Source organism: Myzus persicae, unplaced genomic scaffold (genome assembly GCF_001856785.1).
Source record: "Myzus persicae strain clone G006 unplaced genomic scaffold, MPER_G0061.0, whole genome shotgun sequence".
Classification (NCBI taxonomy): Eukaryota; Metazoa; Arthropoda; class Insecta; order Hemiptera; family Aphididae; genus Myzus; species Myzus persicae.
Genome location: NW_019101513.1, coordinates 188,432 through 204,681, shown reverse-complemented (window position 1 = coordinate 204,681; position 16,250 = coordinate 188,432). Strand labels below are relative to the sequence as shown.

The window sequence follows — 16,250 nt, the reverse complement described above, 5'->3', positions numbered from 1 at the left end:
TCTCCGTCTTACAAACGTAGAACATAGCAAAAACATATTTTGCGCGGGAAAGAACCGAGAAAGCTACAGTCATAATTAAGAAACGAAATTTTCACCACATAAAAAGGAGAACTTTGGCTGTGCAATATCGTTTTTATTTTTTCGATATCACTTATATGAAAAAAGTTATTATTGTTTCAAAATACATTTGTTTTTGTATTTTTCAAACTTGAATAACTTTTTTTGTACTTCCGATATCGAAAATATAAAAACGATATTGCACAGCCAACGTTCTCCTTTTTATGTGGTGAAAATTTCGTTTCTTAATTATGACTGTAGCTTTCTCGGTTCTTTCCCGCGCAAAATATGTTTTTGCTATGTTCTACGTTTGTAAGACGGAGATAACACATGCGGGTGTAGCGTCCTCTTAAATAAACATAATTTTCTCAATAATCTCATACATCTAAGTATCTAACGGAACCTTTGACATTGTCCCACGGAACCCTAAGGTTCAGCGGAACACACTTTGGGAAACGTTGAGCTAGGGGTCCAATGGAAAACATATTCCCAATAATTTTCAAAAGCTGCAGGAAAAACAGAATTTTTAACGGAAACCCGGTTTTCGACAACCGATAATTGTAGATACTTGAAATGTACACTATTTATCTATTCTATGTTTACACAATACGTTTATTTTATCAATTCATATAGGTACTCAAATAAATTTCTAGTTAAAATTATTGAATATTTTTTAACTATTATAGCTAAGGGTTGAAAATTTAAAATTAGGTTCCACTTTAGTAGTTTATTCTGTAACTAAAAAATCTAATAATATTTAAGCTCAGTTTTTTTACAGTTGTTTTGTGTTCAAATGTGGACGAAATTACATATTAAATAACCAAGAATAATGATTTAAATTATTTTGTTGTAATTTAAAAATATTAGTCTTGGGTACTTGAAATTTTTAGAGTATATTATTATATTTTATACACACAACGACTCTTCAAATGTATTTTTTTGGTAAAAATGAATTTAATCTACTGTCGTACTAAATACTAAAGCTTTTTTCGTATAATTTTTTTTCGCTTCTTAAAATCCGTTTGTCTGCAGGTCGACCCACGTCCCCCTTCATTTTTTTTGCGTTTATTTAATTGTAGTTAAATTATAAACTTCAGTTTAACTTGAAGTTTGAACTAAAATCTGGTGCCCTAAATAATCATTCTTTAACAAACTAATTATGGTGAATAGTTTTTTCGGTTTATGAATTTGTAGATTGTCACATTTTGTCATTGTGCTTATTAGAAGCAATATACCTATTACCTAATTGTGCAACAAATTCCCCGACGTTGATATCATTTCAGATATCATACCTACCTACATAAAATAATTAAATTACACGTTCAGTACTGATAAAAAAATGTGTATTTCCGTATGCGGCAGCCTGAAGACTTGGGTTTTAGAAAAATAAGACAACCTCGCGTATATAGCATGGATTATACAATATACGATATCGGGCCGATTCTACTGCAAAGTGCATTTTGGACTGTTTCGAAATATACGTTCTCTGGACTATTTTAAATTGAAAGGTGAATCAATGAAGATTTAAAATTAGTATTTACCAAAAGGACTTGTGTTCCAGAAACAAAATTATGTCCACTATCCGATTTTCACGATTTCCGGGGCAACCTGCAATAGCATTTTGAACAGCTGTTTCGAATTTAAGTACGAATACCAACATTTATGTTTTCTAGACCATTTTGAATCGATAGGACTTTCAACAAAGATTAAAAATTTGAAACTTTTAAACGGGGCAGCCCGTGGACTCGTGACAAATAAAACGAAATGAACGATTTTTCGGGTCATTACATCTGCACGGTGTACCAAGGACGGCTGTTTACAAATGAACATCAAAAGTTATGTTCTCCATGCTATTTTTAATTCAACATTCAAAATTTATAATTTTCAAAGCCGAGTACTTGGGCTTCAGAAAAATAAGACAGTTTCAACATATCATTTACGATATCGTGGTGCGATTTTAGTGTATATTGAATTTTGAACGGTTTTATCGAAAAGAACACTAAAATGTATATTTTCAAGACAGTACTTGATTGAAAGGGGAATCAATAAAGATAACAAATTTGAAATTTGAAACTAGAAAAATAATACGAAATGGATTAAACGATTCATTTAATACAGGGCTCATTTATATGTGAAGCACAATTAGCAAATTAAAAAAAAAGTTTACCGGAGTCAAATTAATTTTTTATGAGTGTTTGAATTTCAATTTTTTTTCCGACATTGTGTATGAATTCTCATCGAAAGATTTACTTATTTTGTTGTGATTCGAAAACGAATAACTGTAGTGTAGATATTTAAAATGTTTATTCTATACATGTTATTACAAATTATTTTGACTCGTTTTGAGTTACTTATAGACATTTAGGATTTTAAATTTTTTTTGTTATTAATGTCAACAGTTATATTTTTTTTTTTTTGGGGGAGGGAAGTAAATACTTTGAAATTTTAATACAAGGCACTTCATTAGTTGTTATAATAATTGCTATTGTAGCAGTTGATCATCAAAATCTCAAAAATTTGCCAATTATATTTTTAACATTTACAAAATGTTCAATTATGTATTATAGCTAAGCAAGGCTATAACTGAAAAAAAAATGAAGGGGCTGGTCAAACATTTTTTTTGTACGGATACTTTTGGGTTCAAAATATAAAAACTATTGTAACTTTAAAAAATTTTAAGCTACCCCAAACTACCAAAGCATAACCTGCCAAGAGCCAACCCTTGAATGGCTATTATTTGGAGTGTTTAAAAAAATTGTTATTGTTGATAACTCTAAAGCAAAACAATTTTAAAATATTTCTTGTTTAATTTAAGCTCGTGATTTTACACAATAATTTATCTAACACCAAATAAATGGATAATTCTAATAACGAACGTGGAAATAAACAATCATATTATAAACAATTTTTATTGACATATTATTATAAAAATAAATTAAGATATCTCAAAACTAGTAATTGTGACGATGAATATTACTTAATGAACAAAATAAGACAATTGCAAATTTTGTACTCATTATTAACTTAACCTTAGTCAAATTAAGAGATCAAAAAAAAAAAATAATAATAATAATATCAAACAGTTTTATTGTAATGGTTTTTTTTTTTTTTATTAAATAGCTTACTCTTTGTACATCTATCAATCATTTGTTTGGCTTTAAGACGATGTTATAGGAACAAAACATCAAAACTGTTTTTCCATGCATTAAACACAATCAGAGTTTAATACCCAACAGCCAACAATAATAATAAAAAAAACATTGATCATTTTGTCCCTAACATAAATCACAAAAGGGAAAGTAACTTAAACATAATACTTTCCTGGTCTATAATAATAATTAATTATTAATTTGAGGTTGTTTGGGTTTTAATAAAAGGCCATAAGAGTCGGTCAAAAATTATTTAAACATTTTAGAATATATAATCAACAATTGAAAGAATATTGTGCCTAACCAATTGATTAAAAAAAATTGTACAAAACAAAAAAAAAATAATTATAAAAAAACTTAATTCTATTGATGAAATATGAATAAATTATATTTTTTGAAAGACTCTTATCATACAAATTTTAAATCGCTCATTGGAAAATCATTTTGTTTACAAGTGAGAAATATTGAATGTAATTATACATAATAGTACAAAAAATAGTAGCTAACATTTTTGTTCTAAAGTGAGTAATGAATTAAGTACAAGGTAGGAGATTTTAATTTGTGTAACTTGCTCTATAGTTATTCAATTAGATTTGAGAAAAATATAAATTTCAACCAATAATGTAAGTTTTACATTCTTTAAACTTTAAGGAAATTTGAAAATGTAGCATATAAAAAGGGTCATTCAAAAATTATCTAATATACAAATAAATTTTAAAACTTAATAAAAACTGTTGATCTCATATAAATTCATACAATTTCATTATTAAAAAAATATATTGTTTTATTTTATTTATATATTCATTCAATTAAAAAATGTATATACCTGATTAAAGTGCTATTAATTAAATTTTTATATACATACTTTTATAATTGAGGAAAAACTAATTTCAAGATAGGGAATGGACAATTATACATTAAAAAAAAAAATAATTTACATAATTTTTGAATGACACCAAATAAAATTAACTTTTTGGTATCACAGATTTAATAACAAATTTGACAAAAAATCTGAGGTACAAAAAGTACAATACAGAAAATTTTTTTATTAAACTATGAGAAATTTAACTATATTGCTAATAATAATTCTATTTGTACGAGTTTTATGCTTCAAACAAAAACAAAACTATTGAAAAAAAATAGAAAATAAGTCATTTTTCAAGGAATAATGCATATGGGACATAAAGCTTTTAGTACTTTTTGGTTAGAGAATAAATAATTTAGAAAAAATATTAAAGCAGTCTGTTAATATGTACAACATTTGGTTAGTATGTACATACATATAAACAAAGACTATATTAAGTTTTTTTTTCAAAATTAAAAAATAAAAATTGTATACTCCAAATTCCTTTTCTCCAAATGTTCATATCATATCACATGTTGTAAGGGCACAGATAATCCTTTTGTATTCGTGGACTTTATTCTAAGAATTTTTTTAGTGTAGGACTATTTGAAAACACATTATTTTCAATTTAATTCTCTATCTTCCAGATATTTATACTCGAACGTGAAGCCTTCTTTTTTTCGTTGACCCCATTTCTCATAGTCAAAATAAATGTATGTGCCCTAGGTAAATAATAAATAATAAGAAAACAGTTTTAAACAGAAAATAAAAACATATATTAATTTTATCATCAAACCTGTTCATATTCTTCATTAATTAATTTAGGTTCTTCGTGTCGTTGAAACCACATCATATATTTGGTATGGAATCTCCAACTTTGTTTTTTTAACGCCTTGGCAGCTAAATACTGTGCTTTAGACCCCTCCATATAATAGAATATAAAAAAGAGGGATTCTGTTGAAAGCCTCTGGAAAAATTCTAAACTGTCAGAATGGGGAAGAGGTCCCTAAAAACATAAAAATAAATAAATGTTAATAATTATTATAGCAATTTTTTTATCAGTTAATTACTTGATTATAATAATGAGGCGTTGAACATGGATTTCGAGGTAAATATAATTTTATTCGTTCAGAATCTGATGGATGAGGTAAATGTACAAATGCGGATTCAAGCATTGTGAATTGAAATTGATGGTCCTTAGAAAGTGGCACTGGACCCAGTGGAGCTACTCCTAATAAAGGAGAAATATTAGCTTCAAACAAAGCAGGTGGCTGTTGTGTTGGTTGTTGCTGTAAGCTTAGATGACTACTTGAATTTTGAACTATATTTGAACTCAAACCTTTAAAATAAAAATTATAAAATTAGATTACAATAAATAGTTTATTTAAGTATACTATAGTGATAATTTAAGATGTTAATACTATTTACATATTTGTAATTAATATAACATAATACCTTACCGATTTTATGAGTTAAGTTAAGCTAATTCATGGATAATTTTAACAGTTGAAAACTTAAAAAGGTAATGTTGCAGGTTGGCTAGTAAAACTTTTTTTTATATTTGAATATGCCATAGACACATTTACAAAATTGGTCTTATTTCTTGTTTTTTTAGAAATATAGTTGCTATTAGAAAAACATTTATGAAAACTATGAAGAACAAAATTCAGGCTTATCTTGGTAATATTTTTAGTAATTTGTATTGCATGTTTGAATTAATGAAAATTAAATAAACCAATATGACAACTACGGTATTGAGGGTAAATAAGTGTTTTGGATTTTACAAAAAAAAAATCTCAGAAATTAAATTGAACATTATATCCAATCAATAACAGTCAAATTCCCCCTCCCTGTATCTGAATTGAACACAATAAAATACACTGAACTGAATTTTACTCTAACAGACACTTATATCAAAATACACTGGGCGCCATATCCAATCCACCATAGATACCCAAATTCAGTTCAAACTTCCATTTTTTACATACACAAAAACCAAGACATGCAAATAAGAGTACCAAATAATTAGTGTATTAACATAAAAGGTTAATTTATAATGTAAATTAACTGGATTTCTAAATCATAATTTAAAAAATATAAATTTATAGTTACTTCTAGTATCAGTAGACTGTTGTGATATATCAATCCCAGCTTGATCAATAGCTTTTTGGGCTATAGTCTTTAATGATGACAGGGCTGTGTTAGAATCCACTTGTACTGGTGATGTTGTAGAACTTAATGACGAAGGTGTAGTAGACACACAATTAACCACACTATCAGAATTATTCACATTTCCTTGTGCAGTTGGCACATTAGTATGGTAAGATGATGGAGAAGTAGGTATTGATGTAACAGATGTATTTTCAACAGATTGTGCTTCTATGTAAATAACAGTTCAAAAATCAAACAATACTCTAAGCAATCATTCAAAAATACTGTTATAGCAAATACAAATAATTGAGAGGAAAAATTAAATTAAATACCTAGAATTGAACAGATATTTTAATTGTTGCCCGAAATAAGCATTCTAATAACTTATAATTATAATTAATAAATTTAAATATTTAAATATATTATAAGTGTTTAACGAAGAAAATCATTATTTAATTGGTTAAGGAAAATTAACTTAGAATTTAAATATCATTATATAGTACATTATTGCGATAAAATCTAACTTGATAAAATACTGTAATTCAGTCGGATTATAAAAATAAATCGAAAACATGATATTTAACACGTTGACTGCGTATGTATTTTTGCATTTCTCGCCCAGTGCGTTAAGGTACATATTTTTACGTACCAAAGGAACTGCTCCTATATGGTCATACATCCAAACGGTGTACGAATACATATTTTAAAACGTGCGTTTAATCACGCTAAATAATACAAAACCACATTCAGCCATGCTTAACGAGTAATAAACCATTTACTTTTAATATATTGTGGACGCCATTTAGCGTCAAACACATTGCTGATTGATACTCATTACGCCATTTGGCGTCAGTACGCAGTCAACGTGTTAAGAAAATAAGTTTTCATAATATATTAATTCATTAATTGTGCTATTTATATTTATATTAAATTAAGACTTACGTGTATGCTTATTGTGAATATTTGAAGCCGCTACAGTTGCAAAATTACCAACAGTAGTAGTACTTGTTTGAGTAGTTATAGATTGAGACACAGTAGACACACTAGATGTTGTGGTGGTATGATTATTAACAGATGATTTAACAACTGCAGCTATAGTTGGGCCTTTACTGTTCACCGTAGAATTAGTATTATTTGAAGGATTTGCTTTCACAGGCGTAGGTTTAATTGCATTCTAAATTGAACATAATTTTAGACTGATAGTAAATTATTGTTTTCTAATAATAATATTATAGTGTGTACAAACTTTAGTGGTTTCTTCTTTTTTCTTACGAACTGGTGCTGCAACAATAGAAGCTGGAGTAGCAATAGTTACAACCGTAGATACTGTAGAGATCATTGGAATTGATTCACTAATTGTAGCGATAGTTGTTATTGATACTGGTGTAGAAGTTGTTATTACAGCCACTGAAACTGGCTCTTCAATGGAATGATTGTGTGACATTGGAGCAGGAGATGCTGGACAAGAACCACTAAGACTTGCAGTTTGGCTAGTTGGTGATCCTATAAGTATAAGTTCAATGATATATAAAAATACAATATATATATATGAATGTATAAATGATCATTGATCATACATTAAGTTCAAGGAGAAAAATTTCTTTTTAAATCTGATCTTATATATATAGTTGACAATTATTATTACATAAAAACTTAAACATTTTATTATTATTATTTTGACAATCACTATAATTGTTACCATTGGCTTCTGCGGAATTATTTGCAGCAACCCCTAATTCAAGTTCAGCTAACCCAATTATTTCATCATACAAATCATCACTATGCATAAAATCTTCTTCATGTGATGCTTCAATATAATATTCTACATCATCTTTTATCGACCGAATCTACAAATAAACTCATTATATAATTTGTTTAGAGAATTATATAATCAATAGTTTTATGATACCTTTTTGACTTCCACTGACATATTATCTAACATTCTTAGCACAGTCTCTAATTTTCGTATATGGAACCTATGTCGTACTACTCTTGCTTTTAGTTCATCTAGTTTTTCTTGTTTATCTTTGTCCAACCTTTTTTTCTTCCCAACAAGTAATGACTCCATTTCACACTCATATTGGTCAATCTATAATTTAACATTTTGAAACTAATAATTAAATACAATCCACAAAAAAAATATATGAATTAAAAACTATAAAGGTGCTGTCAGCACACTAGTTTTTCTCTCTTTGACTGACAAGCTACATAGCAAATAAACATTTAGCAAAATTAACCCTGTGTTTGTAAAATTAATAGTAGAGTGAATTCATCTATTAAAAAAACTCAGTTATAAGCATTAGAGTTATAAACATTCCCTAATATTAGGTCCCTATATTGGGCTATTTTATGATCATTTGATTTTTATGTAAGATATGAGCAAATATTATTACAATTTAAAAATGCTTTTAAATTATATACGAATTAAAATATTGTATAACAGGCAACATAGGGACATAGGTTCTTAGTTTTAAGTTTTGTAATAGGTGAATTCTTTCTAGTATTAAAAGTAACAACACAGGATTGGTTCTGCTTAACATAAACTTGTTATGTTGTGTGTGGATCAGAGAGAAAACAAATGAGTGTTGACATCCTCTGAGTTAAATAGAAAATTGTTATCATAACATTATAGTAGAAGAGGGAAATAATAATAAAGGTAATTAAAATCTTAGGTATGTAATGTAAATATATCTTTTATAAAATAATGAGATTTAAAAAAGCACCTAACTAAAAACCTAACCTGAGTTTTCAATTCATTAGACCAAAATCATTAATTACTTGAATATTGAGCGACTCAATTGATTGTGTTAACCATGCACTTATTTCTTCTCTTTCTTTTTGAGCGGGATCTAGTTTTTGGGCAGCACCCAACCCTTCTTTAGAATAAGCTTTAGTCTTTGTTTCTCGTTCGACTACTTTAAACCTTTCCATTTGCTACAAATAAAAATGAACATGGTTTAACATTTAAATACTAAACTATGTTTTTAAATGTACTAACAGTTTCTATAAGTTTGCGGTAATCAAGTAATGCACTTTTATCCTTAATTTCTGCGGACGCAATCCAGCTTTTGATTTGATCGCGTAACCTTTGCAATTTCTTGATTTCCTTTTTGAGGTCAGCCTCATATTTTTCTTTTTGATTACTATTTGTAGCATTGTGAACTTTTTGCCAAATATCCTCAAATGTTTCAACACCTTCGGTAACTTTCTTAAGGCACCGATCAATTTCACCTAAAAATTATATACAAGTTATTGGATTATTGTTCTTGAGTAACTACACTTTAAGTAGAAAAAAATATAAGTTTATTAATATAAAATGGATAATCAAAGTCATAATTGACTGTTTCATATTTGTTGCTGATACAAAATAAATTAATTTTCTATTTAAAATATGTAAAATTATTTGACTAACGTACATGTATTTAGTAATGATAATTAACATTTTACACTATAATAATTGTATTGAGAATGCAGTTATTTTATAAATTCTTCACAAATAAGAACAACTTAACTAAATTATTTTTCATAGGTAATTCCCCTAATAATGTTTTTTTCAACAGTTTTTGAGTATATAAGTGAACAATAATAAAATGTGCATTTATGATATTTACCTTGAAGTTTTCTAGAAGCAGCCATAACTAAGAAAACATTTCAAATACGAATATCAACATAACATTATTTAAACTAAATAGAATATAAAAATTTGTCACAATTTTGGACTAAAAAATTAATAAAAAAAATTACAATTTTTATCATACAAATTTCACCACTACCACTGTTTGTGTTTGTGTGTAAACGCTTTGTTCAAGATGGCTACTGATAATTTTCAGGTTATTCAAAATTGGACAAACGACTAAACGAGTACGGTCAAAATCTAATTAAATTCAATATTTCAGAATTTAATTTTTATGAACTTGAAATGAAAAAACTACTTCAGTTTATAAGAATTAAGATCATTCATTTTTTTTAAAGATATTTTAACAAACATAAACATGAGTATTTTAAATATTATTTATTTTGTTGTTGTCTGAATACGTTTTGCTGATGCACGGTTTTAATGAAAACAGCTGTTCCATACGTTATCTATTATCACAATACACAGATTATATAACGAGATGTCAGAAGACGAGAAGATTTTAAGGTATTAAACATAAATACAATTTGTAGTTGCTAGAAAATAAGTATCAACGTCAACTACACATAACAATTATTTAATAGATATTGAGTATTAGATCCTTAGAAGATATCTCATTTTTCAGGTACTTTTAGAATTAAATTAGAGTATATGTGGTATAGTATAGGCATTCATAGTAGTGAAAACAAAATACTTTATTATCAATGTGTATTCAGCAAATATTTTACTACATATTACTTTCGTCTGCATTTATTTAAAATTATACTTGTTAAGCAATAAAAAAATGTATCATTGTAGTTTAAATCTAATTAACAATTATGATATAATTAAGCTACTTTATTAGTATCATTTTTAATATCTAAAAGGTAGTATGCTATAAAATTTGTATTTTTTTATAAAGTGAATACATGTTATAAGTAGTGTGTTAAATAATAGTTAATTTTATTCATTAAAATATACTACCTTTCATATTGTGTTTTATTGACTTGTACATGGTTTAGAATCATTTATCACGTTTTTGATTACTGTGCTTCGGAAAGTTTTATTGATAACAATCACTATTTATATTTCATGTATATATCGTATTGCGAAATTTAATTTTTTTTATATATTGTTTGTTTCTATAGACTTGCTATTTTTTATTTTTATACTTTCGAATGAAATATTTTAAGAACTACCATTTATCAATAGATTTTATTTTTATTTTACGGTTACTGTTAAACATTCTTGATTGTAATATTTCATGGAAGTTTCATACTTTTTAAAATAAATTGTTGTAATTTTATTATTATTCACAATACGAAATCTATTTTAAAATTCTTGTGGGAATTCTTTAATATTAATAGAATTTCTGGTTCTGGAATTGATAACCTCAATCTTAGAAACAAGGGTAATCATTTATAGTTGTATAGTTATTAGTTACTAATTTCTCATATTACAGTATTGTACCATTGATCGTTGATGTGATAAATGACAGGTTTTTTATTTGTATGATAGTATTTGAGAGCCGCTAGGGGTCGTTGGACTGTTTTAGTAAAACTAATTATTAATGATTCACACAACTCTATAGAGAAAGTATCTCCTCTACGCTGTGGAGATACGTATAAAAAATACTACTGGTGAACTGTCGTAGTCCAGCGACGACAAAATATAAACCAACGGTATCGTAGGTAATGAGTATCTACCGAAACGTCGAAACGATCATAGTTGGAAGAGATATTAACGAATCAGATATCTACCCATGTTTAATTTATGCACAAAGATAATTTATTGTATGGATTATGTTAATGTCCACGTTTCTATCGTGCGGACTTTCGTATCTAGTCTCACGAAATGTCGCACGCGAATCGTAAACTCGTCTACCGGGTGACGAAACACGGTCAATATCATTAGTCGTTTGCACTCGCACGATTAGTAGGCAGGATTTTTTTTGCATTTTTGTCTGACGACTAAGGGACGTCGAACGGGTCGCACAGCGTCCTGGTATACTGGGTTGACTGTTGACTCGACCGGAACACACATTGAAAAACATCGCGGGTCGGAGCGATTGGACTCCGTGCCGTAACAATTCTGGCTGCGCGTCGGGGGTATATTATATTATTTTATTGTTAATATTTTAATTATTATAGGTCTGTCGCAGGCCACAGCTTTGGTCCGTGCCCGCGTTCAGGCGTTCTGTAGGTAGTTTTATAATTGTGTCGATATTATTGCGACTGCGAGTGCGTGCGTGCGTATATCCCGTAGTTGGTAGTGGTGCGAGCAGCTATGTAATATATTATTTTCTATGCTGCGAGCGGCGAGCCTCATCACTTTCGTGTCTGTGTCGAAGTCTTGTGTGTGTATGTGTGTGTCTGTTTTGTATTTGTGTGTTTCTGTGTGCAATGTGTATGTTGGCTGCATTCTATCTTCCATAGTTCCATAGTGAAGTCGCTACTTTTAAACAAAAGGCCTTAAAATTAGTTTTTAACTATTTCCGTGCGTATACCTACGGAATTGTTATTCATTTCTGTTTTGTCTGGTTTGGCGCAATAGAGCAACGACGACAGATCAGAAGACTACGCGAGGAACGCGGAAGATATTTTTTCCTTCCTTTTTGAAAATCATTAAACGGATCACCCGCCGCAGTAGCGTTGGTGTAGTGGAGGTGGGTAGTGTGGACTACGTGACATTTTAGAAATGTGGGATGGACGTCCATCGACTCCATCGTTCAAAACGCAATGCTTCTTGACTCTTTAAAATGCAACGTACATTTTCAATTTTTAACATTCGATAATTTTATATTGCAAGTGTTTTAATCTCTGTTAAAGTAAGTAATTATAATTGTCTTTATATATATTCGTATATATTACCTTTATATCATAGCCTAATATTAAAATGAGTGTAAAAAGAGATGTAAAGTGTAAACTTGAAATTGATGAACCAAAACAAAAAGAATGTCCTGAAGGAAAATTTATTGATCCTGTCAGTCTTATGGAAAAAGGCAAATTCGTTTTCAAGGTTCCTCCGGAAGCTCCAGTTTTTGAACCTACTGCAGAAGAATTTAAAGATCCATTGAAATATATTGCTAAAATTAGAAGTGAAGCTCAAAAACATGGAATTTGTAAAATTAAACCTCCATCTAATTGGCATCCTCCATTTTGTGTTGATGTCGATAACTTTAAATTTACACCAAGGATTCAAAAACTAAATGAACTCGATGCAAGTACTAGAGTTAAACTCAATTTCTTGGAAAAAATTGCCAAATATTGGCATTTACAAGGGATTCGTATTAAAATACCAGTATTAGAACAAAGAGCTGTAGATTTATATTCTCTTTATAAAATTGTAGAATTTGAAGGAGGTTTTGATGAAGTATGTTTGGCAAAAAAATGGGGAAAAGTGGCGAGTCGTATGGGTTATGTTTGTGAAAAATCTTCTGGTACAGTTTTAAAAAGTCATCATGAGAGGTGGCTTAATCCTTTTTCACTTTTTCATGCCACCATTAAAGATGAAATTTATAACAAACCAATTAAAAGAGAGAATAAAGTTGTAAATATTAAAGAAGAAAGTTCATCTGTTTCAAATTCACCTACTAAACGAGCTAGACTCAGCCCAGATGATGAAAATGAATCTGATGATTACATAAAGGATCCATTTTATCTAATGGAAAATAAAGAATTAAGAAAATTACAATTTTTTGGTGCTGGACCTAAGATGGCCGGTTTCAGTTCCAAGTGTAGAATAGGACATTTAAAGACAAAAGATTCTAAAAAGTCGAAAAGAAAAACTAAACCTGCTGTAGATTATTTGGATAAATATTACTGTCAAAAATGTGGAAGTGGTAAATCTGAAGAGACTATTTTAATTTGTGATGGCTGTGATTTAAGTTTCCACATGCACTGTTTAATTATACCATTAACTACTATTCCCAAGGGTGAATGGAGATGTCATAAATGTGTGATCAATGAAGTGATCAAACCTAGTGATGCTTTTGGATTTGAACAAGCCCAGCGTGAGTACACACTTCAACAATTTGGAGAAATGGCTGACCAATTTAAATCCAAATATTTTAACATGCCTGTTCATCTTGTGCCTACCAGCAAAGTCGAACAGGAGTATTGGAAAATCGTTTCATCTATTGACTCTACAGTAATTGCAGAATATGGTGCTGATTTACATACTATGGATCATGGATCAGGATTCCCTACAGGTCTAGCACTTTGTGGAAATGAAGATAATACTTTTTACAAGTCATATATAGAAGACCATTGGAATTTAAATAATATACCAATACTCAAAGACTCTGTTCTTAGTTTTATTAATGCTGATATATCTGGTATGAAAATTCCATGGATGTATGTTGGTATGTGTTTTTCCACATTTTGCTGGCATAATGAAGATCATTGGAGCTATTCGATCAACTATTTACATTGGGGTGAACCAAAAACATGGTATGGAGTTCCAGGAGCTTCTGCTGAAGCGTTTGAAGAAGTTATGAAGGAGACTACACCAGAATTATTTCATTCTCAGCCAGACCTCTTACATCAGTTGGTTACTATTCTGAATCCAAATATATTGATGAAAGCAAATGTCCCAATTTATCGAACTGATCAGAATGCTGGAGAATTTGTTGTTACTTTTCCGAGATCTTACCATACTGGATTTAATCAAGGATATAATTTTGCTGAAGCTGTGAATTTTGCTCCTGCTGATTGGATTTCAATAGGTCGTGAATGTGTTAATCATTATTCATCTCTCAAACGAATATGTGTATTTTCCCATGATGAACTTATATGCAAAATGGTGAATTCTTGTGATGACTTGGCACCAAAAGCAGCTGAACTTGTATATGATGATTTGAATGAAATGGTGAAGTTTGAAAGAGTTCAACGTAAAGCACTTTTAGATTGGGGTGTTACTGAAGCAGATTTTGTTGAATTTGAACACCAGGTAGATGACCTTAGACAATGTATGATTTGTAATACCACTCTATATATATCTGCTGTATCCTGTTTATGTGATCCAAAAAGACTGGCATGTCTTCGGCATTTTAAGCAACTTTGTGATTGTCCTGCACAAATGCACGTGTTCAAATATAGGTACACCCTTGATGAATTTCCACCTCTATTGCGAAAGGTCAAAGCTAAAGCTGAACAAGCTTGATCATTGAAAACATTAATGTATATTCTTTTTAAGGTAAAAACCATTTAAGCAGTTATTGACAAATATAACCAAAATGTGAAAATAAAGAAACATAAAACTAGGTATAGTATAAAAATATGTTAAAAAACTATATTTTTGCATCTCATAATTATGTTTATATATTTAAGTCTTCTTAGTCTAGAATTGATTGCTTACCTATATATTAAAGACAATTAAGTATTTTATAATCTAATTTAAAAAATAATATTACATTATTAAATATTGTACAGAGTTTGAATATATTTGTGTATTCTAGATCCCATAAAATAGTTGTATCTTTTTTTTCTCGCTGAATTATTTGTGTAACATTTCTATTGATTTAATTTTATATAATATATTTTAATGAACTTAGTATTATCTTTAAGTATCTGCTAGATAGGTTCTAATTATTAGAAATTGATATTCTAACATTATAAATTGCTATGTTAATGTTGATTTTAAAATATGCTTATTATTATTATTATATAAATTAAAGTGTATATTTAATAATTATAAATGTTAACAACCTAATAGTATATTTAATTTATTACCTAGAAATATATGAATAAAAATCATTGCCAGACATCACCAAATATATTTTTTTAATACACAAACTGCTGATACAATTATTTAAATTGGCCCATTAATTGATCTCTTCAGTAATATTATCTTGTTTAGTATGTTAATGTTTGATTGTGTGATTTTTTTTCAAAGTTAGAATTTTAAGTTCCTATATAAATATTAACCTTTTTTTATACATCAATCTGTCATCTTCCTGGATTTTAATTTTAGTTTTTTCTCCTATGTATGATTATGTAATTATAATGTTATTGTTCATATAATATATCATATTTTATTGATTTATTATGCCTATAATATTTTTATTTTAATTAGTATTAATCTCAATTGTATTTTAGCTATTATGTATTAGATAATTTCTTTGTGCAAATATAATTCTGTAAAAGTTATCAAGATCAAGTCGATATTTTATCTCGTTAAATTACATGTTTATTTTACCTTAACTTTCATTATAATTTTAAAATAATATACACTTAAGTATATAAATATTAATCTGAACAAATTTATATTTTTTCTAAAAAATAGAGCTGTAATAATTTTTAAAGGTAATTATACAATCAGTTTATTCATTTTGTGTGTATTATATATAATTTTATGGAAATTAATTATTGAGAAAAGAATTATATTTTAAATGAAAAACAACTTAATTTACTTTTTTGATTTTTAAAGTGTATTT

At 28.4% G+C, this 16,250-nt stretch overlaps 2 protein-coding genes across 3 annotated transcripts; one reads left to right on the top strand and one right to left on the bottom strand.

The window, feature by feature from the left end:
- Positions 1-4,139: 4,139 nt before the first annotated feature.
- Positions 4,140-10,894, bottom strand: LOC111029390 (CCR4-NOT transcription complex subunit 3). Of its 2 annotated transcripts, none has more exons than XM_022308366.1 (11): positions 10,799-10,894; positions 9,200-9,432; positions 8,980-9,135; positions 8,111-8,290; positions 7,901-8,048; positions 7,448-7,704; positions 7,144-7,375; positions 6,163-6,429; positions 5,121-5,389; positions 4,847-5,056; positions 4,140-4,772 (listed from the first exon to the last, which is right to left on the bottom strand). In XM_022308366.1, the coding sequence occupies exons 1-11, from the start codon at positions 10,827-10,829 to the stop codon at positions 4,674-4,676; spliced, it is 2,082 nt and encodes a 693-aa protein (XP_022164058.1). In that variant the 5' UTR covers positions 10,830-10,894; the 3' UTR covers positions 4,140-4,673. The 2 variants fall into 2 exon arrangements, with proteins under 2 accessions (XP_022164058.1, XP_022164059.1); XM_022308367.1 differs by lacking the exon at positions 10,799-10,894 and adding an exon at positions 9,813-10,223.
- Positions 10,895-11,161: 267 nt separating this feature from the next.
- On the top strand, positions 11,162-15,535 carry LOC111029381 (lysine-specific demethylase lid). Its single transcript, XM_022308357.1, has one exon. The coding sequence runs from the start codon at positions 12,710-12,712 to the stop codon at positions 14,975-14,977; it is 2,268 nt and encodes a 755-aa protein (XP_022164049.1). The 5' UTR covers positions 11,162-12,709; the 3' UTR covers positions 14,978-15,535.
- The last annotated feature ends 715 nt before the right edge of the window (positions 15,536-16,250 follow it).